Here is a 26,662-nt window from a genome sequence, read left to right as displayed (position 1 = left end):
AAATTCACACTTAATACAAAGAATTTTAGTTCATGTTTAGGAAGGGACCTGTTGTAAGACTGGAAGGAAGTACATCTAGAAGTTTTCATGGGGCAGGTAAAGGAGACAGTGTTTAGTTTCTTCACAAGATGTTTTGGCACAGGCTGTAATAATCTTGTCTGTCAGGGGTGGTTTTTTTCCTCTATGGCAAGTACCCAGCCTGCTGGCAATTAAACTTGGCTCTGGACCATGGCTTATTATTCAAGGTGAAGGAATAAACTTGAGAGAGACAGTTTCTCTTGGCTCCTGGGGGTGATCAGTCCACATCCACTGTGGAGATGTGAGCCCAGGTGGTGGGCTTAGCAGAACAAGGAATAATATACATGAAAGGGTAAAATAAGTGCTTCTAATCTGGCAGAAAAGAGAACAATTCCTGCCAGATAATGGAGGGGTGGCTCTGATTGCTTTTTTTGTGGTGGTGGTGTGGCAAGAGGCTACACTAGTACGTGGCTTCTTATGGTTACAGGAAAGCAAATGATGAATCAGGAGCTAGCCCAGGTTGGTCAGCACAGCACAGGTGAGACTGACCCTCCACGAAGTGAGGTTAAGTTCAACCATGTGCTGGTACTGTGCTATTCATAGTAGAACTGAGTTGACTTTGTCCTGTTACCTCGGGCTAACTTACAGCTATTAGTTACTCCACAGGGAGAATAAGCTGCTTTAAAAACAACAAAACCAATCTAAAACCGGAAATTAAATCATAGCGGTGCCATGGCTGCTTCAGGAATAGAAGTGACTGGTGACATAAGCTTAGGTCCATTTAGGAATCATCGCTTGAGGACCGAGGGATTTATTTTTTCCTGTTTGGCCCTCTGGGACATAGCTAAGGAAGCTTCTTTCTGTGATTTTTTTTTTCTTTTCTTTTTCTTCTTTAAACAGATGAAAGAAGCATAAGTTTCAGTAAGCTGCAAACACCTTTTGCTTTAAGAGTGCATACTTGTATTTTGGAATATGGAACTAGTCTTGGTCATTATGTCAGTACTTTAACTCAGTTGACTTAGCTGTCTGGGGAGTTTTTTTCATCTCCGAAGGCTAATTTGGAATTTGTGTTTTGGTGGTGAAATGTTTTAAGATTGTAATCTGTGGAAAAAGAAACATAACTTGAATTCAAACATGTGATCTCAAATTTTGTGCTAGATAATACTCATTCTTCTGCTTGGATGTGTTCAGTTGAGTGAGTGGTTGATTTTGAAATACTGTGTTCATCTTGGTATTATCTAAATGTTCTAACAATAAATGAAGATCATGGAGATGGAATTTTGGGGGGTGTCATGTTTATAAAGGGAACAGAATTCAGTGAACAGTTATTCTGTGCATTGCTCAAGGAACCAATTTAGAAGTAATGTTTTTAATCAGTAAGATTTCTTGCATTTCCTCCCATTTTGTATTTGTAGTATTTATAACTGTTCTTCATCTGCATTTTACAAGACGAGACTTGTATTGCATTGTTAGATGGACTTGATTGATGTTTCATAAATTTTTGTCTTATAAAACTTGGTGTGTTTTTTTTTTAATAGGAATATATTGATGACACTTTCAGACTTGGAAAGATAACGATTAGTACCTTCATTAAGGTGAGTGTCTGATGCTGTCCCCAAGAAAGTGATTTATAGTGTCGGTTCTTTCTCAGTGAGTCTGAACTGTTTTTTTGTTTTTACTTTGTATGCTTCCTTTGAGCTGTAATGTCAGAGTGACGAAAAATAAAAGATGTTCAGAGCATTAAATTTGTAATGACCTGTTGTACAACTCATGGAAGCACATGGAAGTTCTGCTAAATCTCTAAATCTTCAGGAAACAAATTTAGTGTAGCATCCAGTATCAGGTGCTACATCTGCATTGCTTGCTGTGCAGAAGTTTTTAATACCTTCCCGTCTTTTGATTGCTCTTGCAGGTGTCATCAGAAATTTGAATGATGGTGAAAATGTTGGGGTCCAGAAAACAAAGTAGCTGGTGTTAGATAATCAGGGTGATAGCTCAGGAGAGAAAGGAAAATGTTATGCTTCTAAGGTTTGATTTAGAAAGCAGGTCATAGGTCCAACGGTATTTTTTGGTCAGTTGTGCTCTACTTTCTAACAGGCTGATACTATTCTAATCTCTGAGAAGTTGGACACGGCATCAGAGATACTGACTTATGCATGTTTGTGTGATGTGTGAGAAGCTGACAAAGAAAAAGCTCACTACAACTCAGGTGGGATGTGTGGTGGATTAAGAAAGCAGAATAGATAGTCAGAATTATGGACATATTTTGAAAAGGAAGAGAAGTTGATGGTTATTGGAGCAAAAAAAGGAAACAGCTGAGAGCTTAAAGGAGATCAGTGGAGGCAAATAATCTGTGATGCAAAGAAAACCTATTAAATAGATTTTGTTACGTATGTGATCTGATGATGGGACAACATTGGCCCAAGAGAGGAAAGGAAAGCATAGCAGTTATGGACAGTACTGTAATACTGCACAAAGATGAAATTCTGACTGAGATTTTGAGGGTTAATACTGTACTGTCTGATTAGTCTAAATGATTGGGGGGAAAAAACCCCATACTGTGTTTCTAAAGCTACAAAATGTGATCTGAATAGGTTGTTAAAGCTGACAACATTCTCTTTTCAACGGTGTAGGTGTGACTTCAGTTCTCTACAGAAAATGAACTTGGTTGGGCTCCTGTTACACAGGTGTGTTCCCTAAAGCACCTTATTTATTCTTTTCTAATATTTGAAGTCTTCAATGCTTAGAATAGATATATTTCAATATCAAAGGAAATGTTGTTACGAGCTCTATATTCTTTGTATACTGATGAAATTAAACTTCCTTTTGTGGAAAAGACCTCCTTGAGATGCCATACACGAATAAATTCTTCTGGTTCTTTGGGATTTGGGCACACTCAGTTACCTGTAAGTTTCCTCTGATAACTAATAGAAAACCAGAAGATTAGATTTAACTGACTCTAATTCTAATCAAACTGATAAAATACCTGGTTTGAAGGACTTGTATTTAGTTTCAGATAAAAATCCTTTTGTAGTAGATTTGTTTTAGCTTTCAGTTAAAATGTAGAAAGGCTTACGAGAATTTTAAGTAGTTTGCAAGAAGTTTTTTTTTCTTAATGTTTTCCAAAATGCCTAAGTAGGTGAAGCCAATGTAACACCCAATTAAAATGGTACATACTGCTGCTGCAAATATCCTCTTCAAACCTAGACTCTGTTAAAACTTTTTTCACCTATGAAAATGTCATGATGGAGGTCAGCAAACTAGAGAAGTGCTATGTCACTTCATAAATAGTCAGGCAAGACGTTGTGGCTAATTACTTGTAGATCTTGATTAGCGAAGGCAGAAACTTTACACTATTGAGGAAATACAGACTACAGGGAGATGATGTAGTGTAAGGGAATTGGAAGAGCTGTCTTTAAATCAGGATTTAACTAGTGTTGAAAGACATTCCACATTTTCAGTGTCTAAGCTCAAAACTGAAATCTGCAAATAGCTCCAGATATGGCAATTTCTAACAGCTCTTGTGGTCAGAGATAGAGAGCTTATAATTTAAATCCTGTTTTATCAATTTATGATAAAGATTGGTTCTTTAAATGTTTTGCCTCTATGTACACAGATTTTTATCATAATCTGAGATTTGTAGAACTTGTAGCAGCTCTGCAACATTATACAGAATGGAATGTTGTGAATAAATTCTTCCTTAGGTCTGGCCAACACAAATGTACTTTTAACAGTTGGTAGACGTGCAGCATTTTAAATTAAGGCATGTTAACATGGGCTGTCTTCCAAAATGGTTAGCTTGGGATTTGAACACTGTTCCAAACATTTTTGTTCCAAACATTCCTTCTGCCTATTCAAATGAAGCATTTAAACTGACATAATTGTTTGCCATACAAATGTTGATCTTCTGGTTTTTGTTCTACTGTTTCTTTGTGTTACATGTCAGTGGCATGTACCAACAGACTTAGTTTCCTAGACTTAATAAAATAGGTTTCAGATTTTCTTTCTCCTGTTGAAGTTCCCAGTGTCTTTCTTGGGAAAGTTTATTAGGAAGAATAGTAATGTTGATGGACATTGCTAGTACAGACTTCTAAATGTAGTCACTTTTTTTTAAACTGTGAAGGTGACTGAGCATTAGCACAGGTTGCCCAGAGAGGCTGTGGAACCTCCATCCTTGGAGGTATTCAGAAGTCATCTGGAGGTGATCCTGGGCAGGCTGCTCTTGCTCAGTGACCCTGCCTGAACAGGGCATTGGACAAGATGACTTGCAGAGGTCCCTTGGGACCTCAACTTTCTGTGAATTTAAACTTTGTAACTGCCTAGTAAACTCCTTAATGCTCGTACCAAGCCTACAGCTATGTAGATGAGTTTAGATCAGGTGTTAAAATGGTGTTCTAACGAAACTTCTTAAGCACTTGGAGCTCCTATTGACCACATGAGGCATTTTGCTCTATTATCTACTGGAGAGGTTGGCCCTTCGTTCTTGGTGGCTGTGTCAACCCATGCAGACTATGTACATACTACACATGTACACAGCATGATACCATACCGACAGTGAATCGGAAGGGTTATTTTTTTCTGGTGTAGAAGATTCTGTTATTTTAAAGCTCTGTAAGACCTTATTTTAGAACAAAAGTGTTTAAAATGTAGACTTGTATCTGATTCTTCTGCTGGCTGACAGTTTCATGTTTAACCAACATTTATCTGCATAGGCATGGCATAACTCTGAGCATCTCTCTGGTATCTGTTTGAAGAGGACACTGTTGGGGGGCCCAGGTATTTCTTTTATATTTTATAGTTGTAGAGGTGTCCGGACTCTGTAATGGTCAAAGATTTCCAGTGGAAGAGGATGAGACAAGAATTAAATGCATGTGGGAGACTCTGGACCTAGAGACTTCATGCTTTTGATGCTAGCTGGGAGGGAGCTTGATAAACACTTTAACCAACTTTTCATAGAAAAAACAGGTAAGAAACATGCATAACTGTTAAAATTCACGTTAGTAGAAAGGTGCTTTCCCTCCTGCCCCCTCCTAGAGCTTATGTAGAAAACAGATTGTTCTGTGTTTATCTTAGAACTGTGGTTTCAGTCATATATACAAATTCAGAACTATTTTTTGGGTATAAACTGGGAGTTACCTGATTTAAAGGTGAAACATTTTTAGTCTAAAACCGTACTTATTTTATAATTCAGATTTGTTTTTTGTTTGTGTGGGGGTTTTTGTGGTGGTTTTTTTTTTTTTTTCTTACTGAGGTAACAATCTGGTTGGAAGTATCCTGACTTATGGATGCAATGGCCCTGGCCTGGTGCTTATGCTGACCTCTTCCTGTATAGGTCTGCTGTAAATTCAGGATGGTGCTTGGATGGCTCTGGACCAGGGCTATGTTTTGATCAGTTCCTCTTGTAAAGTGGCAGCTGTAAGCAGTGGTTAATTAGGATCACCATTATAAAGATATGGCTAACTTTTACTTAAATAAGAGTCCTGTGCTCAGGATTGAACTGAATGGTAAATTCTTATCAAAAATTGTGAAATCAATGCTGCAAAATTCACATTTTATGGAAGCACTGGTGATATTCTAGGTGTTATTGATATAAATAGAAAACTGAGTTATACCTCATGCCTTGTTAAGAAAAAGAACAAAACCTGTTTATGATGATTTGCAGTGAGATGAGGACTCTATTAAAAAAACCTTTCTTTTTTCATCCAAAAAGTCTTGCAGGAAATTAAGCATCTTTTGTGGTGCTTTTTTTTTGTTTTTTATTTTTTTTCCTCCCCCTTAAAGTGAAGTCTGGGAATACTGCCACACTCCCCCCCCCCCCCCCCCCCCCAACATGTCTTAGCGAAGATACTCTGTTAATTGTTCCATCTCCTGCCACAAAGCAAAGCTCTCTGTTATTGCTGGTGAAGTTGTGCAGTTAGACAAGTCACTTCTTGGGTTATTGTTTGTTTTTCCACATTTTTTTCCTAATGTTTTGCTACTACCAAGCATTTAATTATTGTCTAATTGCACAGGGAGCGTACATTCATTGTAGATGTTAATTTTCAGTTTCTCTGAAATTGCATGATATGATTAAACCCCTGCTAGTTGTTTGTCATACAAATGAGAAAACTTGTACCATTTTTTAAAGCAACCATCCAGAGGACATGTGGAAAGTCTTATTGTTAATAAGATCTTTAGTAAAATTGAATCCTGACCCTTAGGAGTGGCACCTATTCATGCTAGTACAGTTAAGAGTCCCCAAATATTCACCTGTCTAGAGTCATAAACTGTGGTGTGCCTCTTGCTTAATTTGGGAATATTATTAAGTTCATATTAGTTGCAGATTTAGACTTAAATCTTCAGATGTTCACCTGTTATTCAGTTATTGAACTAGGTAATTTTCACTCTGGATTAGTTTTTCATTCTTTAAATGCCAATACTAGGCATATTTTTTTGGTATGAAATCTGGAGAAATATCTGTTTTCTGAATGTAACCAGATCTCTGATGAAATAAGATTTTTGAGTTTAAATACTGTAATTTCAAAAGAAATTTGCCTCCTTGGTATTCTCAGTCCTTCTTAAGAGGGTTTTTCAAAAGCATAAACTTGTTAGTTCTTCAAAAGTTTGTCCATACATATTTTGGTGTGTTTTTTCTGGGGATGCTGAAGTTCAGGCATTTAGGAATTAAAGTTCCATTGTTTTACGGCAGGATAAAGGAGCTGCTGTAGCTAATGAATAACCAGAAGACATTTTCTGCGTATCTAACCCGGCATATTAATGCCTACTTTTGTCCTTCGTGCTCAGTGGAAATACGTCGCCTTTTTCTTACACTGCATCAGGATCTTAAAGGTTTCTGGTCTTTGCCAGAGTGACTTTGGGAGGCTTGCTCTGTCTAGAAGAGCAGAATGGCTTTTGTGAGCCAGTTGCCTTAAAATCAAGTTTAACTGGTGCCAGTTTAAGATTTAAAAGGAAGTTTTTATTTACAGAGTCAAAATAGGCAACATCCCTTAAAAATTTGGAAAGATGGAGCAGAAAATAAAGACAGACTGGCTTAATGGACTTCTCTGAAGATGAAACCTAAAAGAGCTAGCTCTTCCTTTGTTTCCACGTGACTGTCTGCACTTGCTTATTGAACTTGGTATACAATGCAGTTACCTTCCTCAGACTGTGGTCACAGGAGAGAACCTCAGACTGGGAAAGCATGCTAGCTTTTACCTTTTCATTCTTGATTGGAAATTTATTCATGCGTATAAGTGAGATGAATATTTGCAATTTATTATGGCATTTTGACTCGCATTAGTTTCAATGCTAATGAATTTCTCTGGGATGACTGACCCTCTGTGCTCCTGAAGTGTTTGCATGGTGCTTGCATATGCATGCAGATGTTCCACTTAAGGTTGTCTTCTGTTTGAGAGTAAAGTCTAGCTAGATGCATTCGTTCTTATCTAAAATTACAGACGCAGAGCATGGTGTAGGGTAATTGCCAGTCTGTTCTTTTTCCACAGTTATTCCAATCTCTTCCTAGAAAAATCTCTCTGAACTTATGGCATGTCTTAATAATATTGCTGCTTTGGGAGACCTTGGGTTTTTTATTTATTATACAAGCTCTCGTTTTAGAAATGCTCCTCTTCCTTCTTTTCCTAGAAGCTCTTAGAAGTCTGCCATAATGTTTCCCCTATTCCTTCCTATTTATTCTTCCTGTATTCCTTACTCTGGTATGTGCCTCTGAGGCTTTTGAGATTTTGAAACAGAAGACATTTTGTGCAAGACCGACTTTCAGTGACATTAATCTTCCAGTCCTGCCTAAGAACACCATTCCATCTCAAGGAGTTGAGGCAATTGTTTTTGAAATATACCTTTAAAAAGGTCAAAATTGTATCATCTCCATTACTGGGATACTTATTTTTGGTTTTGGCATTGTTGTCTTTGGGCTCCAAATTGTAGTCACTGTAACGTAGTTATGTAGGAACCGCATAGATGCTTACTGCGGGCAAAGCTGCAGAAGCACTGGCATGTTGCTAGAGACAGAAATAATGCAACTTAAGCATTTTGTGGGCACAAGTTCCTGCCAGGTATCAAGAGGAAGAAAATTTACATGGTATCTTCTGTAGGTCAGTACATATTTCTCTTCCGTTGGCAATTCTCTTAATTTGAACTCACTGCTTAATATAAAAATAATTTTAACCTCCCTGAAATCTTGACTGTTGTTGAGTTACTCAACTCTTGTTCAAGGAGGCACAGGGAAGCCCTGAAAAGTTATTGGACAGTTTATATATCTGTCTATCTATCTATATATATATGAAATTATTCTCTCCCACATAAGGAAGCACTCTTGAACTTTCCTACAAATACCTGGTAGAAGCTACCCTAGGTGCCAGGGAAAGAACAGAGGAGACAATAAGTGATACTTGGAGGTGGAAAAAATTCCTCATTAGTTGTTCAGAATTTCAAACTGTAAGACTCTACGTGCTAGCAATGGCACAATTTCAATGACACTTAAACTTTCAAAGTTTACAAAAAAGACTGGGGAAATAATTTCCCAAGTAAACATTGTTCCAAACAATATTTGTTGACAACTCTTGAGGCTAAAAAATACTATGGCATATGTCATACTCTTTGGCTTCAGAATTCAGCAGAAGAGGTTTCTCACACTTACAGACTGAAATAAGAAATGTTTGCATTCGAAGTAAGAAAGCTGTGGAGCTGTTAATTGCTCCTCCCATAAATAGCACAATTTTCCTGATACATGTGTTACTGCAATGTTGGGCTAATTATTTAGAGAATTTGGGGCTACGCTAAGAGTCTGTCTTCTGCCAGTTAATGCTTATGATCCTATCAATAGTGATTTATATGATTTTCTTTAAGGGATTTAAGTATAGCAGCCTAGAGTTGGTCTGTGGGTTTTTTGGTTTGGGTCTGTTTGGTTTTTGTGGGTTTTCTTGAGAGCTTTTTCTTTACCTCTAAGGAAATTATATAGCATAGTTCACTAGCAGATAATGTTGTTTCAGTTATGGCAGTATGTTTTTCTCTTGTATCTAAAGCTCTTTCTGAGTAGCATTTGGTTAGAAAAATAGGAGGAAACCCCTGCCTTGGGCACAGAATATAGCATGAAGAATATTAATTTTCACCTTAAAATTCCTACATGTCAGACTTCCTTTTCAGGTGGCTGTCTTTTTTTTCCCAAAAGCTTCATTTTAATCGTAATGGGGTTAATTGGTGTAATTTTGGTATGCATAGGATATTTATTTGAAGTGGGTAAAATGCTGTAGATGATCTCCAAGGTTAGCTTTAACCTTCTAAGGGTAGGTAAAAAGCCGTCCTGTTGCTAGCTGAGTAGTTTGCTGGAGTACCTTTACTCACTGAATCCTCTATACAATACTATAATCTCAGTGCCCTCTCGAGAAACAATAGTGCAGATGACATGAGAAATGGCTTCTTGAGGGTGGGCTCAGTTATTTAACTAGATAGATGCTCTTATTTCTGCAATACTTGAAGTAGTGGTAAGAGCCTTTCCTGTGTGAGAATGTATTACATTTTAAAAATGCTCCTTACCTTTACAGTAACAGGAGGCTTGTCTCATATGCTGTCCGTGTAGGTATTCCCAGTGCCACCTTGAGTCTCCTGAGCCCTTTGATGTTTTTGGTCACTGTCAGACAGAATGAGATGTGGCTAGTCCAGCGTTGTTAAGCACGGGCCATGATGCTGCAGATAGTAGCATGGGTACCACTAACCAGTTGGGCTCGTTAGGAGCATGTGTGGTGAGAGTAGACTATATGCAGGGACAGAGCTTCATTAAAATGTCTCACTAAGTAAAGCAAGTGAAAGTGCAAGCTCTATCTGCCAGAGAGATTAAATTGGAGATGAACTGTCTGATCTAGTTAATCCTTGGCCGCCAGAGTATGTGCCATTATGAAATAATACTATAATTTCATCTAAAAGTAAATATTTTGTTGCATGTTCCAGTTATGTAATTTTAAAGACAGAAGTGGCTTCCTTAGTGCAGAAAAAAACTTCATTAGAGCTACTAAAGTGTAATTTACTGCCTTTATACTGCTGTTCAATACAACAGCGTAACAGGAGGTCTGTTTAGTCTGGATTAGACTACTTGAAGTGAATACATGCGGAAGTGAAATGTTGTTACTTTTTACTCTTCCCAAAGGGGTATTTTTTATGATTACCTATAGTGAATTACTAGTGAATAATCTTGTAAGGAAAACAAATATTTATTTATTTATATACCATTACTGATGGCTTTAAATGAATGTCCTTAAACTACACTTCCTCTTTCAAATGAAAACAGATATCTTGCGTATTACTCTGGCCAAACGAGGAGACGAGTAGTATTTTCTTCTGAAAAACTCAAAATAAATGTAAAATGTCTGGAAAAACAGCAATTAGGAGGGTAAGAAAATAGTTTCAATGTTTTTTCTGGAGGGGGGGAAGTTGAATCATAGTGTGTTTTAAATGAGTATTAAGTTAATGTTTTCTGTTACAGGCTTTGTAAAAAAATTTCTAAAAAAAATTGTGTTTAAAAGGAAGCTGTTGCAGTTAATATTAGCTGAACTTAGTTGCAGACTTTCTCATTGACTTTGTCATTCCAGTCAGGGGTTTATTAGTCAACAATTGTGATCTTGAATATTTTAAAGGAACAAAGAAGGAAGAACAAACATGGTACTGTTCTTTTACGAACAATCCTTTTTTTTTTTCCTGATGATGCATTAAATTGTTCGAGAGTCTTGATTCATGGTTTTGAGGTATTGGTGTCTGTGGATTGCTGAAATATAGAGCAAATGAGTCAGATTGAGTATCTCTTTTTTTTGTTTATGAAGTTGAACTGCTCTCTAGTACTTCTCCTTTGATGGGTCTTCATTATTAGTCTGTTCTTAGCTCATTTCTGTATACACTGATTTTTTTGGGGCCTGGTGCATTGGAATTTGCTTTAAAAGCAGGGGTATTTTTGTTTTGTTTTAAGATTACTTTTTTAAACAATGCAGAATATCCCCCCACAATTAGTGGTAATCAGTAGATAAAATTATTCTTAGGCTTATTTGTTGATAAATAGGTGGGTTTGTGTACTTAGTTTCCCTGTTCCTGATATGTGTTCAGTCTACCTACCTATGTAGCATACAAAAAAGAAAGTGAAGAATTTGGTCAAAATGGCAGAACAGCTCTTAAAAGAAAAAAAATCAAGACTATGTATTAAAAAAAAGACAACAAAAACTCCAAAAAGCCCCCCCCCAAAAAAAAACCCAAACAAAAAACCTCCAAACCAAGTAAGAAATCCTCTGATGTCTGAATGGAATTTTTTTGTTTGTCAGGGTAAACTGGAAGACAGGGGAATACTTTCGCTGAAAGTAATAATAGCTATTGTTCAAATTGAGGCAGTAAAATTGTCAAGTATTAAGTAGGAGAATAGAAAACAAGGATTTAACTTTTAAGGAGTTATTCATGTTTATTCCACTTTTTGTGTGGGTTTTTACCAAAAAATAAATACCTTTTCTACGGTAAAACACTATTAGGTGTGCAATTATGTTTAACTTAAACTTTTCACTGTTCAAATGCTGAATATATTAACCATGAATATCACTTATGACTCTTAATTTCATCAGTCAGTGAGAATTCCAGTTTGTCAGCAAAAGCAAACAAGGAAATTAATTTTTTCCCCTCCTTTCCTTCTTCCTCAGATTCGTGGGTCTCTATGTCCAAACAGAATTTGTAGAGAGAGAAAATTCTGAATATGGCTTGATTTGCTCTTGATCTTCGTGGTGTTTCTAATGAGTCTCCCATGGACTCTATCAAGTTCAGGGGGTTCTACTCTAGCACTGAGGAGCAGAACCCTGAGCAGCAACCTGGTATCAGTGAAAACATTTCTTTGGCGTTCTCTTTAAAAGAGCAACAGAAAATGAGCGATTATTCTGGACTTGCAAAAAGCCATAGCCAGATGATTGCAGAAGATTCAGAAATTCAGACAAAGCCTGAACACTCTCACGAAGTTCTTCAGGAAGATATTGAAATGAGCAGTGGATCCAGTGGAAATGACTTCAGTGGAAATGACACAAATGAAAACTACTCAAGTGGGCACGATTCTCATGGCCATGAATCTGATGAAAATGGGAAAGATTCAGCGATGCTCATGGAAACTTCAGACTGTCATAAGAGGTAGTAGCTAATATTAAATAAATTTCACTTATTTTTGTCATAAAAGTGTTTTCCATTTGAATATAATTTTTGAGTAGCAACTATGCTATAAAGCATATCTTCAGATTGAAGCTGAGTGTTCTAGTTAACTTGTAGTCTTGTATGGTGTAAATTGTGTAATACGTTATAATTCATAAAGAATTACAGTGTTCTGCAGGGCCACTCAATTTGAGTCTTCTCATCATTTCGTAGTTAAGTGGCCTTACTTATATACTTTGTTGTAAACCAACTTCTATAATTGTATATAAAAAGTGTCAGTCTAATCTTATACATAAGGATGCAATTGTGCTATTTAATCTTTTAAATAATAGCTTAGTGTACAGAGCAAAGCTGCAACAAGAAGAATCTTAGACAAACATGTAACAACTATAGTTCTTATTGTGCCAGGCAGCTTTTAAAGTAGTCTTTTCTTCTGGATAGCCAGTCATGAATAGGAAAATACAAAGCTAAAATGAACCAGAAGTTGTTAGGTTTACTAATATTAATCTCTTTCTATTTTTCCTTATTCTAGTTCAAGCTCAAACGCATTCAGTCTGATGATTGCAAACTCTGAACACAATCAGTCTAGCAGTGGGTGCAGGTAAACTAATGCGCATATACTTTCAGTAATTTGCATGTATGTAATGCTAAATGCTGAAAACTAAATAGTGTTGTATTTTGATTTTTTTGTTTTGTTTTGGCTAAACCTGGAGGAGTATGCAAGAAATGCTATTTTTTACTCTCTTCCTGTCCATAATCAGTAGTGTGTCCTATTAACCACTTGCATGGAACAGCAACAAAAAGCTCTAATTCAATCAAGTTATGTGATAACCTTTCAAGTCATCTTACTTTGATTTGGTAGCTTAACTCCGTAGTTTTGTGTCATTCACTTTGAATATTGCTTCAGCCCTAGTGGTTCGTGGTTTGGTTGGTTTGTTGTTGTTTGGTTGTTTGGTTTTTTTTTTTGAAGCTTTGCTTCAGATTTTCTGCTCTTCAGAATTTAGTCTGAAGACCTTGCCTGGGGACAACCTTAGTAGTGTGTTTAACATCAGAATTCACCCATTGATTTGGATGTGTTCTGATGTCCAGCAGCCATATCATCTACCTCTCCTGTGTTCCATTCGCCAGGATTCAAGCCTCAAGTCTAAGGATAAACCAGCATCAGCTGCAGGAAACCCTCTGTATGAACTCTGCTTCTGACCCTGATAGCCTTGAGAAACCTGGTGGCACTGAAGGCTCAAATCTGGACACTTCAGAGTGCCCTACTGTACTTGTTGGGTTTTTTTTAAGTCAGCTTTTGATCAGGAGACCAAAACCTGATCCTGAGCAGGTCAGGGATATTTAGCTATAGCATACTGATGTTAAGACCTCTATCTACATGTACCTACCTGAAAGTGTTTCTACCTGATGCCATTCCTAGAGAAGTGGTAAAATAAAATTACGCCTTTGCACCATTTGGTGCTTGGTGAACTTTTTTTCTGTCTGCCTTGCAGGCACCTGGAGATTTTGGTCTATGCTGTATTTTTCGATTGGAAATTGTGTTCTGGATTTCGTGTTGCTTAGTGTGAAAGACAGAGTGAACCAAAGGCGTTTCTTAATCTTCCTCTCCCATTGATGCAGTATTGTTCACTGCAGGATTTTTGGGGGATTACTTATTACAGTTTTTCTGATGCCTCTTTATTTTAAATTTCATTAATAGCTCTCTGCTCAGAAATGAAGAAGAACCCAGATAGTACAGTGTCTTCCCCAACTGTCAGGCACAGTGCTGGAGGGTTACAGAGCAGAATTTGATCATCTTTTGGGAATGAGGGTATCTAGAGAACGATCTTCAAAGACAAGGCTAAAATAGGTTGATAAGCTATAGGTTTAGTCTTTAATTCAAAGACTACTGGGCTTTGGATTCACTATTGGTACCAACTGCCTATCAGTTTAGTATCTGTAGGTACTTTCCTAGTTAACTCTCCATATAAAGCATAATGGAATGCTCCTCTCTTTATAGAACTGGCTTATTCTGTCCTCTGCAAGTCATGCCTTGCCTGTAGTTTTGGCTACTGTGCCTGATGCTACTGACCTTTGGAAAAACATTTTGGAGTTGTATAACCTATTTTCCAAGGAGGCCCATCTTCTATATTTGCGGCTGCTGTAGACTAATTTGGAAAGGTTTCTTTTCTTGCACGAGTCCGCTTTCAGGAAGCATACTCCGAGAGTACAAAGACAGCAGTATGCTTGGTTACTTCATAATCTTTTTCTTCTCTCTTTTTCCCTACTGCCAGCATAGGGGGTTCTTTGTTAACAAGGCCCTGTTAGATTGCATCAGTCCAAACTGTCAAGCCACATTGTAGATGTGGTTTTAATATACAGCATGAACATAATGTTTCCCCAGGGAGTACTATACTCTTTTTGTCTTATCCCTGGCCATTATTTCTCAGTACAAAATGACCACTGATGAAGTGAATGCTAGGTTTCGCGTAGTAAGTTGTGATGTAAGCAAGAACAATGTGTATTCTCTAGTACAAGCCAGCTTTGTCACTTTGCAAGCATTTTTGGTGAAATATGCCCAACACCTGTCAGATGATTGATCTACCAGAAGAACTTTTCAAACTTGTCAGAAAAATGTTCAGAATCAGTCTTGAAAATTACCTGCAAGTGGAAGCCACTTTACTGAGCACTTCAGACAGTACAGAGCAGTTTCCAAATTTATTGTTTCTACAGTGGTTCTTAGGGTTGCAGCTTAAGAGACTAACAGCTATGACAATCAGGTGGTAAGAGAAAACCTGCCTTTTGATGGAAAAGAATTTATTTTCAGGAAGGTTTATGTAAAGCTCTAGAACCCTTTTGATTGTTGGGACTGATTAGCTTTTAAAATCTACTACAATGAGAAAGACGAGGTGATTTTTTCCATTTTAACTGCTTCCTACCCACCTGCCACCCATCTTTGTCATCCTCCTCCTCCCTTCACTCCTTTTCTCTTCCTCTTTGGTTTTGTCAGTGCCTCTTAATAATGGGGAGAGATACAAGGAACTGCAAAGGCAGGCAATAATTCTCTGATGTTGGCACTAATAATCTCTGTAGTTTGACCTTCTACACTGAGATAACGCTCCTGAACATGCACCTGGGAAATGTCAATGTAGTTTGTCTCCAGCCTCCTCTGATTTATCCCCACCCCACCCCCACCCCATATTTAGTCAAGTTTCTTTATCCTTTCTAATGTATTGCCATGCTTAACTGGGATACGTTGTTCCAAGGATTTCTCCATTTGTTTTGTTAACTTGATGCTCTCCCACTGCCATTCCCTTTTCAGGGACCTTTCTTATGAGAACCTGCTTGAACAGGAGGTGAAGACTTGAATGGACCTCCTGCTTCTCTCCTTTGAAGTCCATGAACATTTCTATTCGTTTGAATTTGAAAGAAACTAAGGAAAATACCACTAAAAAGGGAGGCGGGAGACTGGCAAAAACCCCTAAATATTATCTGGTGCTTGGATATATGTACTGTTGTACATGCAGAGTACATTTTACAATAAGACTTCAGGTGGTGGTAAATCTTTCATTTCAAATGGTTCTAGCTAATTTAAGAATGATTGTAAGTTCTGAATATTGATATGAAGTGCTGGAAGGGTTAATGTGGCTAGCTGTATGAATTCAGGTATGTGACAAGTGTCAGAGTATATTTGGGTTTCTATGAGGATTGTATGTCTCTTCAAGCATTCAAGTGACATTTTTGTTTTTTGTCTTTAATCTTACAGTAGTGAGCAGTCCACGAAAGCCAAAACACAAAAGGAATTGATGAAAACATTACAAGAGCTGAAAGCTCACCTTCCTTCTGAGAAGAGAATTAAAGGCAAATCTAGTGTCCTAACGACATTGAAATATGCCCTTAAAAGCATTAAACAAGTTAAAGGTAATCAAGTATGATACTACCTTAGATAATGCCAACCACGATAAAATTAAATTTAAAATAGGAATCTAAATGTGGTTGTCTGTGTAAAGCTACATTTGTTATGCTTGAAAACATCTCTAAACAGATGTTTTCATGGTGTTCCCATTTGTTGGCTCTGTTAACTTGTGTTCCTTTGGGAATTAAAGCAGCTCTCTAGTTGCTTGACGTTTTACTGATTTTTTTTTTTTTTTTTTTTTAGTTAGAAAATTAATTTGAAAACAATTTACAATTTCATATTATTTGAACTGTCAAACAGACCAAAATTTACAATCGTGCACATATGGGTTTATTAAGATGAGTTGATTTGTTTGGCTTACTGATGAGAAAACTCTACCAAGGAAAAACTAATTTGGAGTGCTACCTAGATTTACAAGCTCCCTGTTCTGTGCTCATGCCAGAAAAGATTGTGACCATTTACTACTCCCAGGCTGGATGTTTATTGATGAAATTTTTAATTCTGCATATAATTTGTTTAATGTTCACATGTAGCCAATGAGGAGTATTACCAATTGCTGATGATAAATGAATCTCAGCCTGCTGGACTCAATGTGTCATCTTACACGGTGGAAGAGGTTGAGACTATAACCTCAGAATACATCATGAAAAATGCGGTGAGTATGGTGACCCAAGTCTACAGTGTGTATTGAAAATGTTTTCTAGAACTGGAATTCTTAGACATGTCTTAAACTTTCTTACCCAAGGTAAGGGTTGGTAGCTAGGCCAACAAGCTGAAGAAGTTGGCTTTTGCCTTCCAGGGGGTGTTGAAACTGAGCCTTTGCAGACTTTGCCAATAGCAGCTGGCTCTAAACATTTTTTTCTGACAGTTAGGTAGAAAATAAGTAGTCTAAACTCCTTGGTCCTCTGAATTTTATTTTGTGTGTAGAGACAATGGTGTGACGTATCTCAACATCTGTGTGAAATAATGCACTGAGAGACAGTTTTCATTTTAGAATAACCTCTAAAGTTTGAGAGTAACTCTTTACAAATTTTAGTTGAGGCATGCTGTGAATCGCTTCAGCTTGCCATTATCAGAAGGGGTTATTTGATGTTTCACTAGTTCGTTGTGTTAGTGTGACTAAAAAGTGATGAAAGTGTTGGAATTAGTGTTGTGCCTTCTTCTATGGTATTTGTCTAGTTCTTGTAGCTGGTATAGGCTTACTGTGTGATCCAGTGATACTGTGTCTTCTTGCCCAGATAAGAATAGCTGTGATGATCAGCATAGTTTTTAGCAGTAAAATGTTATGGTGAATGATTTTTTTTACTTATTCTCCACATTCCTGGTACTTTAGGTATATATTATGGAGTATTCAAAAAATAATTGCATCCAAATTTATTAGACTACCTTCCACTGTTTGGTTTGGGTTTTTTTTTTCCCTGAAGCCTCTGCCTGAATGTATGAAGTTCTGAAATCAATAACATAATGTCATGATGGGGGGTGTTCCTTAGCTTGAAGTAGGTGGGTTTTGTTGTATCTGTGAATAGTAAACGTTGCCCATAAGGTAAAACAAGTAAGAAGTCTAGAGTACAACTGAGAACTTCAGCCACATATCATAAACGTTGCTCAGTTGATTTGAAGCATCTGAGTGTTTCAAACTGGTGTTCTGATGACAGCTCCTAAGTTTGTGTATATGGTTGTGTTAGTGGATGGAGCACTAAAGGTTATGACGCAGGAATCTCTTTTGTGTCAAGAAGAAAACCAACATGAAACAACACAGGTGGGAGCGTGTATGGTAGTGTGGGACTTCTCCCCACCCCCACCTGCCTAGTCATTATTTTACCAAGTGGTTTAGAGCACTTTTTTGATTTTTGCAGTGGATGAACAACGTAAACAGCCTTTTACAAAACAGTTGAATTGCATAAATGTAAAATATGCCTGTAACAAGCACAAGGAAAATGGGCAGTTTTATAGCTAGAAGCTCTTTAGTTCTTAATTTGTTAATTCGTTCTGCATCATAAAATTTTAGGCAGTGATATTTAGGGCTTGTAACCTGGTAAGGTGCTAGTGTGTTATTGCATATTTCAAAAAGTGTACTGTCTCTGTCTACTTCAAAACCAGATTAATTTTATTGCTCCCTAAACAGATGCAATTTAACACTATTTCCTTAAAATTTGTTTTAAACTTATTAATGCTTTTACATCTTCAGTGCTTTTCTAATACATACATACATACTGGATTGAAGAATGTTTTCAACTAAGTAACTTGAGATTTTTGTTTTTAGGATATGTTTGCTGTAGCTGTTTCTTTGATTACTGGGAAAATTTTGTACATCTCTGATCAAGCTGCTTCTATTCTCCGCTGTAAGAAGGGTTATTTTAAAAATGCCAAATTTGTGGAGTTCTTGGCACCTCAGGATGTCAGTGTGTTCTATACTTCTACTACACCATACAGGCTACCATCATGGAATATTTGCAATAGAGCTGGTGAGTAGTCTCAACAGCAGATATTCTCTGACCTTCTTTCAGTCATGCAAATAATTGAAGATTTTTTTTTTTTAATATTCTATCCTTCTCCATCACTTTTTGAGGGTATAACGCAGATGCATTATTAGAACATCTCTGAACCATACATGTACACTTCTATAAATCAGCAAGGATTGTCTGTTGGCTAAAAGCCTATGAATGTCATTGTTTGTTGGTTCTCATGCCCCTTTCATCCAGATAATGAATGAAAACCAAGTAGGTATTCATGATGAATAGTGGGTTTGCTTTCCACTTTTACAAGCAATCAAATGACCACCGTTTTTCTTTAGAATGTCTTTCCTTCAGTTGTAAGGGGGATAATTTTCTGCCTCCTTCCTTTTAAACAGGTTATGATTTGAATACTGGACACCTTGAATACAGTGTAGAAAGATGTACTTCAGCCACCACTACTGTGCACTCACCAAGTGTAATCATGTCTCTGTTCTTTTAGCCTTAGAAAAATTGTTAGGCATGCTAATGGTGAGAATCAAATGTCTTGGGGCTCTTGACATTTGTTTGTGGAAGGATTGTTTTACTAGTGTAGCTACAGCTGTTAGGAATTAAGAGGTAGCTGCCAACTATTTTAACTAAACACTTGAAATCTGAGGTCTGCTCTAAATATTTGAAATTCCAATCCATTGTATACTAAGTCTATAAAGTCAGTGTGAACCATATTTAATCTGAAAAAAGAATTAGCAATTAGTATATACTAAGTAGTGTGTGTATCGAGCAGATCGGAAGGGATCTTGTGAGGTCTGTAGTCCAACCTCTGGCTCAAAGCAGGGTCAGTGGTGTGAATTCTGACCATGTGGTCCAAATTACAGGTACTATTCAGTTATGCATTTTTTTCTGAAATATTTTCCGTAGTTTAATTATGTTTCTGTATAGCTTCAAACTTCAAAAATGCAGTCATTAGAGCCATGTACGCTGTTCCATATATCAGGTGCCATAGATTATAATATCCAAAAGTATTGCGTGCTGAGGCCTTTGAAAGACCAGAGCTTGCCTTGAAAATCAGCCAGTGGCTACTCCGGAAAAGGAGGGAAATAAGCTTAAAAGGTGAGGGGCAGCCTTCATGAAAAATACTACTTTATTTTTTTCTTTTTTTTTTTTTTTCCTGGAGGTAGGTGAAGGGATGGGAAGTGGATTTGATGGTCTAGCTGTCCTAGTGCCTTTCTAGGGAAAAGGTCAGATTTTGAGGTCCCAGATAATAAAACATTTTTGGTCAACATGGTCAACACTATAGAGTACACTTGGGAAAAACTACTAAGACTGAACAGCTCAAACTGAAGAACTGTTTAGGTATGTTTTTGGCAAAAGGCTGCCATGTTTAGATATGTTTTTGCCAAAAAGGCAAAAGGCAAAAAATCATAAGCAAGCAGCTGTGATTCACATGCCAGCCTCGGAATCTGAGTGGTATTCAGATTTAGTTGCCTCTGAAATATATGGTTTAGTAAATAAATGTGGAGACTTCAGGGATCACAAAGAATTCAGCCTTATCATCAAGGAAGAATTCCTGTTTTAAATATCATATTCTCATCGCAATTTGTAACTTGTTATGAAATATGTTTAATATTTCTAGAGTCTTCCACCCAGGATTGCATGGAAGAGAAATCTTTTTTCTGTCGCATCAGGTAAGACAACAATATTGTAAAGCTTAGTATTGTATTATGAAAGCATGCGTTACAAAATATTTGACTTTTATAAGAACCATATGGTGTGTAAGTTTCTTACTTATCCATAATGTGAACGTAAGGCAAAACATATGCATGTCCTCTAGTTGATTAACTCCTAGAAGCTACAGAGAAAACTGCGAAGTGATCTCGGGAAGCTGCACCTTGGAAGTTAATCAGTGTGAATGTTGACCTTTGCGCCATAGAGGAAGCTGATTTGTTGTCTCCCACTGCTAAGGAAAGACTTCAGTCCATGCTAACTGGACCGTGCTGTTCAGCACCTGCTAGCGTCCCTTTCCTTCTAGAAGACAAATGTCTAATCTTTCTCTATGGGACACTTGAGATGAATTTACATGAGGGTAGCTTGACTTGTCTCTCTTGCAGTTACTAGATGACACACTTCCTTTTGGTTTTGTGTTTTTTCCCTTCTTTGCCTGCCCCCACACCCTGTAGTTGCTTTTGTTTAGGAAATGCTGGCAACTTATTCCATGTTCTTTCTTGCGCAATTTGTTCTTGCTGCTATATTACCTCTGCAAGCATATCTGAAAACAAAATATCATGGATCCTATTACTTAACTACTTCTGGAGTAAATGAATATTTATCATTAAGGTAGTATGAGTGGCCTTAAACCAAAATAAAGACAATGTGCTCACCACTCCAAAGCGCTGAATTGAATGTACTGTAAAAGTGCTGCTGATGTTATTGCAGACTTTTTTTTTTAAATCCAACTAACATTGGTTCCAAAAGCTTTAGTTTTGTAAAGCTTTGCTGTTATAAACTTAGTACAACTGAAATATATATATATTTATATTTTTTTGGTCATTGTGTGAATGGTGGTTATTTTCATTACGATGCTTTTGATTCTTAAGCAAACAACTATTACTTTAGTCAAGAATTTCTGAGTCGTCTTTCTTTTTAAATCAGGATAAATATTGAGTAAAAAAAGGTCTTTATGTTAACTGAGGGCATAGAGCAGTTCATAAAATACAACTTTAAATTCATCCATCTAAAGGGTCTAATATCACAAATTAAGGTTATAGGATCAACAAAATAACTTAGTCTGTCATAGGAGGTGGGTTTTTCTTTTTCCATCGGATTTCCATTTAAAGCAATTGTGGATCTTTTTATTTCAGGCAGTTGAGAGGACAATGTATTCTTTATTGCACTTAGTATGCAAAGGATGCCATCAGAATTGGCTTCTCTTCTACCAAAAAAAAAAAAAGAAATCAGAAATTTAAGTTCTTGGGTGCTATTTTAGGAGCTATCATGCAGTTATTGTCATGAGGGAATTACAATAGATAAAACTTTGTTTAGCATAAGATGAATCTGTTGAAACAATTAACTCTGTTTAATTATTAGTGCGGGAAAGGAGCGTGAAAATGAGATTTGCTATCACCCATTTCGGATGACTCCTTACCTTATCAAAGTGCAAGATCCGGAAATTGCAGAGGACCAGCTTTGCTGTGTGCTGCTTGCAGAAAAAGTACATTCTGGTTATGAAGGTAATCCTTTGAATGCACAAAAATCACTTTGGTTTCCTGAAAGTAGGACCTGTTCTATGTTCTGCTACAGGAAATTCCATGTGGTGTAGCGCAAGTGAATTTCAGACTAAGAAAGCCAACTATATGAATTACTGTCAGTGATCTCAAGTTTTATTAAAGTGAAGGATAATTGGTTCTGTTCTCTGCCCTTGCTGAGGAGCTGTGGGCTGGCAAGCTATTCTGTATGCTCTTAGGCAGACTTCTAGGCTTTGCTCAGTATTGAACAGGAACATGTAGCTTGAAGTGCTTTATATATGCAAAAACCCCAACTTGTTGATCTGCTTTTATCTTTCTCTCAGCACCCAGAATTCCTCCTGACAAAAGAATTTTTACAACTACGCACACACCAACCTGTCTGTTCCAGGATGTAGATGAAAGGTAACTTAAAAAAATACTTTTTTTTTTCAATTTGCTGATAAGCAAGCTATCCAGTATCTTCACAGGTATTTTTAGAACTTAAGATATCTGTGTAGGGTTAAAAAATTATGTGACTCCGGAAGAGGGTTTAACCCAAGCAAAGTACATCCCCCAATATTGACTAAGCATGAAGACACATTGTGGTATTTTAAGTGGAAAACTATCTGTCTGCTAACAACTTCTTCCATTTTCCTCCCATCTGGGGCAAATCTAGACATAAACTCAATGAATGAAACCCATGGTCAGGAAAATTCAGGTGTTAACAACCATTACCAGCATGAGATTTATAGTTTTTAAAGTTCGATCTGATTAATAAGAAACAATATGCTGCTTTCCCAGATACAACTAGAGGTGTGTCTTTTAAATGCAACATTAGGTCTTAAAAAAAAAAATAAAAAATTGTGTTCTCAGTTCAAACCACACTCTTCATAGTTCTTGCTGTTGTTTGTATACCAAAACTGCTCAAATTCTACTTGCTGAAGACTTCGCATGGCTTTGACAGTCGTGGAAGCTGATTAAGTGTTCACATTTCAGATCTGCTGCCTGTGATCTTGCTTCAAGAACTAAGGTGTAAACCAAGCTTTCCTTTAGTCTTCTGGACTGCTTTCGCCTGAGGCCTTTCAGGGAGTGTTAGGTGATGAAGAGGCGAAGTCTATGGAAAGGAGGGAAGATAATCCTTCAGAGTTAGGAGTGTACTTGACTAAGGAGGATTTAATAATCTCAACAACAGGAATGCACTCTGGAATATCGCCGGATTTTGAAGACTTGACTTAACAAGAGAATTCACTTATTCCTGAGTTGAAAACAAAGGCTACCTTTTCCCAGTCTTTCTTTTCCCTTGTTTTACTTGATATTTTCTTCATAATATTTTCTGATGTGCCATATGTGGCATTTTTTTCTTTTTTTTTTTTTTTCCCTCCTTAGTGAAAACTAAGTTTGCTGCAATAGCAGCATCTGTATTCTGAGATTCTCCACGCCTCTTGTTTTTAAGCATTCTAAGAATGCTAGAATTTTCTTTGTAGGTCTAGACGGGGGGAGGGTGTCTGCAGATAGAGTGGCGATACAATGAATAATTTTGGAATTCTGTAGTATCTTTTGTGAAGGAATCTTCTTGTTTCTGAAGAAACATGCTGTTCATGGCAAAATCTTTGCAGAAGAGGAAGGGATTAGGGGAAAGGAGGTTACTGGGAAGCTTGGCTAAGCTGAAGTTCATAAGGCAAAAAAAATTACTGTTGCTTCTGAGGCAGTTTATCTGCAGAGAGGTCAGACACATCAGTGTTACTGCAGCAAACATTTTTTTTTATTAAATGAGAATTGCAAAAGGTAGCTGTTGGAGATCACTATAGAAGAAGACTATGGCTAATCAGTGAGGGGTAAATTTGGACTTTAAGGTACAGCTGGTTTGGGCTAACTTGTGTGGACATTGTAGCTTGGCATGAAGAGTTCCCACAGGATAGAAGACAATGTAATGCTGACAAACAGAATTTCCATGGTGTAATTTATACAGTCTCTCTAAACAGTTTCAGTTGACAAAAGAAGTGCTTAGTCCAGTATAGTTCTGTCATCTTCACGGATTTTTCTCCCTCCCTCATTCTCACACGTGCTCCAAGCCAACTGCTGCTTTGCAGGGTAGGTTTATAGTCTCAGATAGGCTAATGGCACAATGCAAAGCTTCCCTTCCTCCATGCAGCCCAGTGTGTTTATTTCCAGTAGTCACTTAACAGAAATGGCAAGATTACTGAACGGAAAACTTTGCCCTTATTCTTGGGCTTGAGTGGAGTGAGTACAGTAAATCCTTTCTCGATGACTACTATGGAAGCTTCTTTCCAGTTAGGCTGGTGTTGTCACTTATTCTCAGATATGATTTTTGAACATTCACAGTGAGGGTTGATTACATCTTGGTCTGATATTAGGACTTTCTTTCATCTGTTTCTGTCTTCTGATATATGTGGTTGATTTTGCTTATTTAACTCCTGAGAGCATTGGCAGCCAGATAAACATTTACCGAGATAGGCATATGTAGTTTATTACTCTTAAGCTCTCCAGGGTTAGGTGGAATACACAAAAATAGATTCTTGGAGAAAGTGGAGTCTAATATTTAAAAATATACAACTGAACACCTGCTGCCGAGTGAGAATTGTTCATAATACAACACTGAAACTGTTGCCTGACTTGCATAAAATAAATTCTGTAATCTGTATGTGTTAATGGGTTGGAAAACTGCTTATTTGTCCTAAGTCTGCAAGTGGATCTCTGCATAGAGTATGTTAAGTACAAATAATTTCCCCAAAATTAAATGGATCATTCCTGTATATATTTGTCTTTGAAATGTATTTGATACTTGATGTGCATGATGGTTGTAAGGAGTTCTCTATAGTTCACAGTGGAGTGAGTGATCTTAGTAAATGAATTTAAAGCAGTTTCCTGTTTAGCTTGCAATCATATAAAGAGACTTCCTATTCATGTTGTTCTGACACTTAAAATGTAATTGTATAAAACACTAACCAAACTTGCTGCCTCTCCTCATCAGCTGTTCTTTTGCCATATGTGCATTTGCCTTCATAATATGAGTTTAACAACTTAAACTCTTGAGTTATTTTTCAGTTATTCATTATGAGGAAGCATAATGATGCTGAAGTACTGCCACTAGTAGATAGTAAATTAAGTATTCTCAAATACAATACTGTATAATCACAAAAATGCTGGTTGGAAGGGACTGCTGGAGGTCACTGTTCCATCCTTGTGCTTGAGATGGAACCATTGCCCAGTTCTAGGTTAGGGCAGCTGTGACCTTGTCTCAGTAATGCCTGAAAACCTCTTAAGGACGGAGATCACACAACCTGTATGGGAAACTGTTCCTGTGTTGAACTTCTTGTTCTGTTAAGAAACTCTTCCTAACATCCAACATAAGCTTTCTGGGCTGCAGTCTGAGGCTGCTGCCCATAGTTTTATTGGCTGGCATCACCAAGAAAACTTAACTCCATCTTTGTAAGTCCTCTTTCCAGTAGATGTGGGAAGCTCCTGGATCATTCATTGTTCTCCTCTGCGTCAGAACAGATGAGCCCAGCTCAGTGTCTACTCATTGGTCTTATATTCTAGATGCTTGACTCTTCCAGTGATCTTCGTATCTGTATAAAAATGCATAGGGGACTTCTTACTTTTAATAGAAGTGACTGAATTTGCATCTTTCTTTACAGCTAGGTTAATAAATAACAGTTTAAAGTTTTATCCCTTTTACGGTAGGTGTTCTGTCGAAACTCAAACGTAAAGTTTGCCAGGCTTTAATTAAGCAGGTGGCAAAGAATAGGAACAGTGCTGAACAAAACATCATGTTTTCTTCTACTTCTTACAATGTTATTTGAAGTCCTAATTGAAGTCGTTCAGAGCTGATTTGTTATTTGTAGCTATTGCTACTCCTCTAGTAGCATAACTTTCCTTATGCGCTTTGAATTGGGCAGCTTTTCTAAATGTCGGTGTGTCAAAATTATATCAATTGGTATTTCAGCTTTGTGAAGTCATTTGCTTTAGATCATCCACAAGCTTTTAAGACTCCTTAACTAGTTGATAGCAACCGATGCCTTACTGAAGGATCATTTCCCCCTGAATATGTCAGCCTCTTTGCCAGAAGGGGATGTTTGGGGAGCTGATCTAATTCCAGTGGGTTGTTTGGAAGTGCGATATTGAAGCGTTTGTCCCATAACGCTTTAGAGTTGCAATGCGACACAGGTTCTGTGTCTGTGGTGCACTGCAGCCAAGTTCTTTGTTAAAGCTGGTCAGACACTTGCTTTCTGCTCCTGGGTGGGCCTTTGTCATTGAATGGGGCTGTGGGGGAAGTTGTACCGCACTCTGAGTTTACAAGGTGACTTGGTGGCATCTGGCAACTTCTCAAACATTACTGAGTGGTGTTGGCTTACACCTCGGAAAAAAATAATGCATTGGTTTTGGCAGTTAGCTTGCAGGGTAAGGTGCAAGCTAACACTCGTGAACTTTCACTCTTTCTACTTTAGTGTGAATGCTTTAAGTGATCAATGAAAATCACTTCATCACAAAAATTAGTCATTCACATTGTTAGAGGTAATAATGTGCAGGAATTTGGTAACATTATTTTTAATTCACTGTTTTAATTAATAAGCTTGCTTCCTTGCAGCTCCGTTATGAGTTGAACTCTTAACCTGCCTGTGAGAGAGTTTTCTGGAGTCCTAGTCAGCTGTCCTGTTGCTAGTTCAGCTGTAGTAATCCTGTGATCCTTAGCCTTGGCTTGCAGCCCGTAGATTGGGGTACTATTTCCCTTCACAGGAGCTTTAACAGATTAAACTTTATTAATGCTCTTTTAAAATTAGGGTAAGTATTTATCCTGTAGAGCTAGGTAGCATAGAAAAGACAGAACTGCTGTAGCAGACTCCTTGATTTGGTCTGGTGGTGTACTTTTGTAAAATTACTAAAAAATCACAACCATG

General features: G+C 37.4%; 1 protein-coding gene across 8 annotated transcripts in view; it reads left to right on the top strand.

Moving 5' to 3' along the window:
• Positions 1–26,662, top strand: part of PER2 (period circadian regulator 2) — a 51,341-nt gene that overhangs the window by 6,218 nt on the left and 18,461 nt on the right. Inside the window, exons 2-13 of one of the 8 annotated variants that reach the window (XM_055723518.1) lie at positions 1,557–1,613; positions 2,652–2,705; positions 4,817–4,983; positions 10,298–10,399; positions 11,682–12,156; positions 12,707–12,775; positions 15,920–16,074; positions 16,603–16,724; positions 18,333–18,534; positions 20,156–20,207; positions 21,607–21,749; positions 22,088–22,166. In XM_055723518.1, the coding sequence (XP_055579493.1) occupies positions 11,783–12,156; positions 12,707–12,775; positions 15,920–16,074; positions 16,603–16,724; positions 18,333–18,534; positions 20,156–20,207; positions 21,607–21,749; positions 22,088–22,166 (1,196 nt within the window). In that variant the 5' untranslated portion in view covers positions 1,557–1,613; positions 2,652–2,705; positions 4,817–4,983; positions 10,298–10,399; positions 11,682–11,782. Of the gene's footprint in view, positions 1–1,556; positions 1,614–2,651; positions 4,984–10,297; positions 10,400–11,681; positions 12,157–12,706; positions 12,776–13,302; positions 16,075–16,602; positions 16,725–18,332; positions 18,535–20,155; positions 20,208–21,606; positions 21,750–22,087; positions 22,167–26,662 lie in introns of those variants that run through there. The other 7 variants (XM_055723517.1, XM_055723521.1, XM_055723522.1 and 4 more) reach the window with 7 other exon arrangements.

This window comes from Falco cherrug, chromosome 11 (genome assembly GCF_023634085.1).
Source record: "Falco cherrug isolate bFalChe1 chromosome 11, bFalChe1.pri, whole genome shotgun sequence".
Lineage (NCBI taxonomy): Eukaryota > Metazoa > Chordata > Aves > Falconiformes > Falconidae > Falco > Falco cherrug.
Note: the sequence above shows the minus strand (reverse complement) of the source record. Positions and strands in the feature narration are given on the sequence as shown.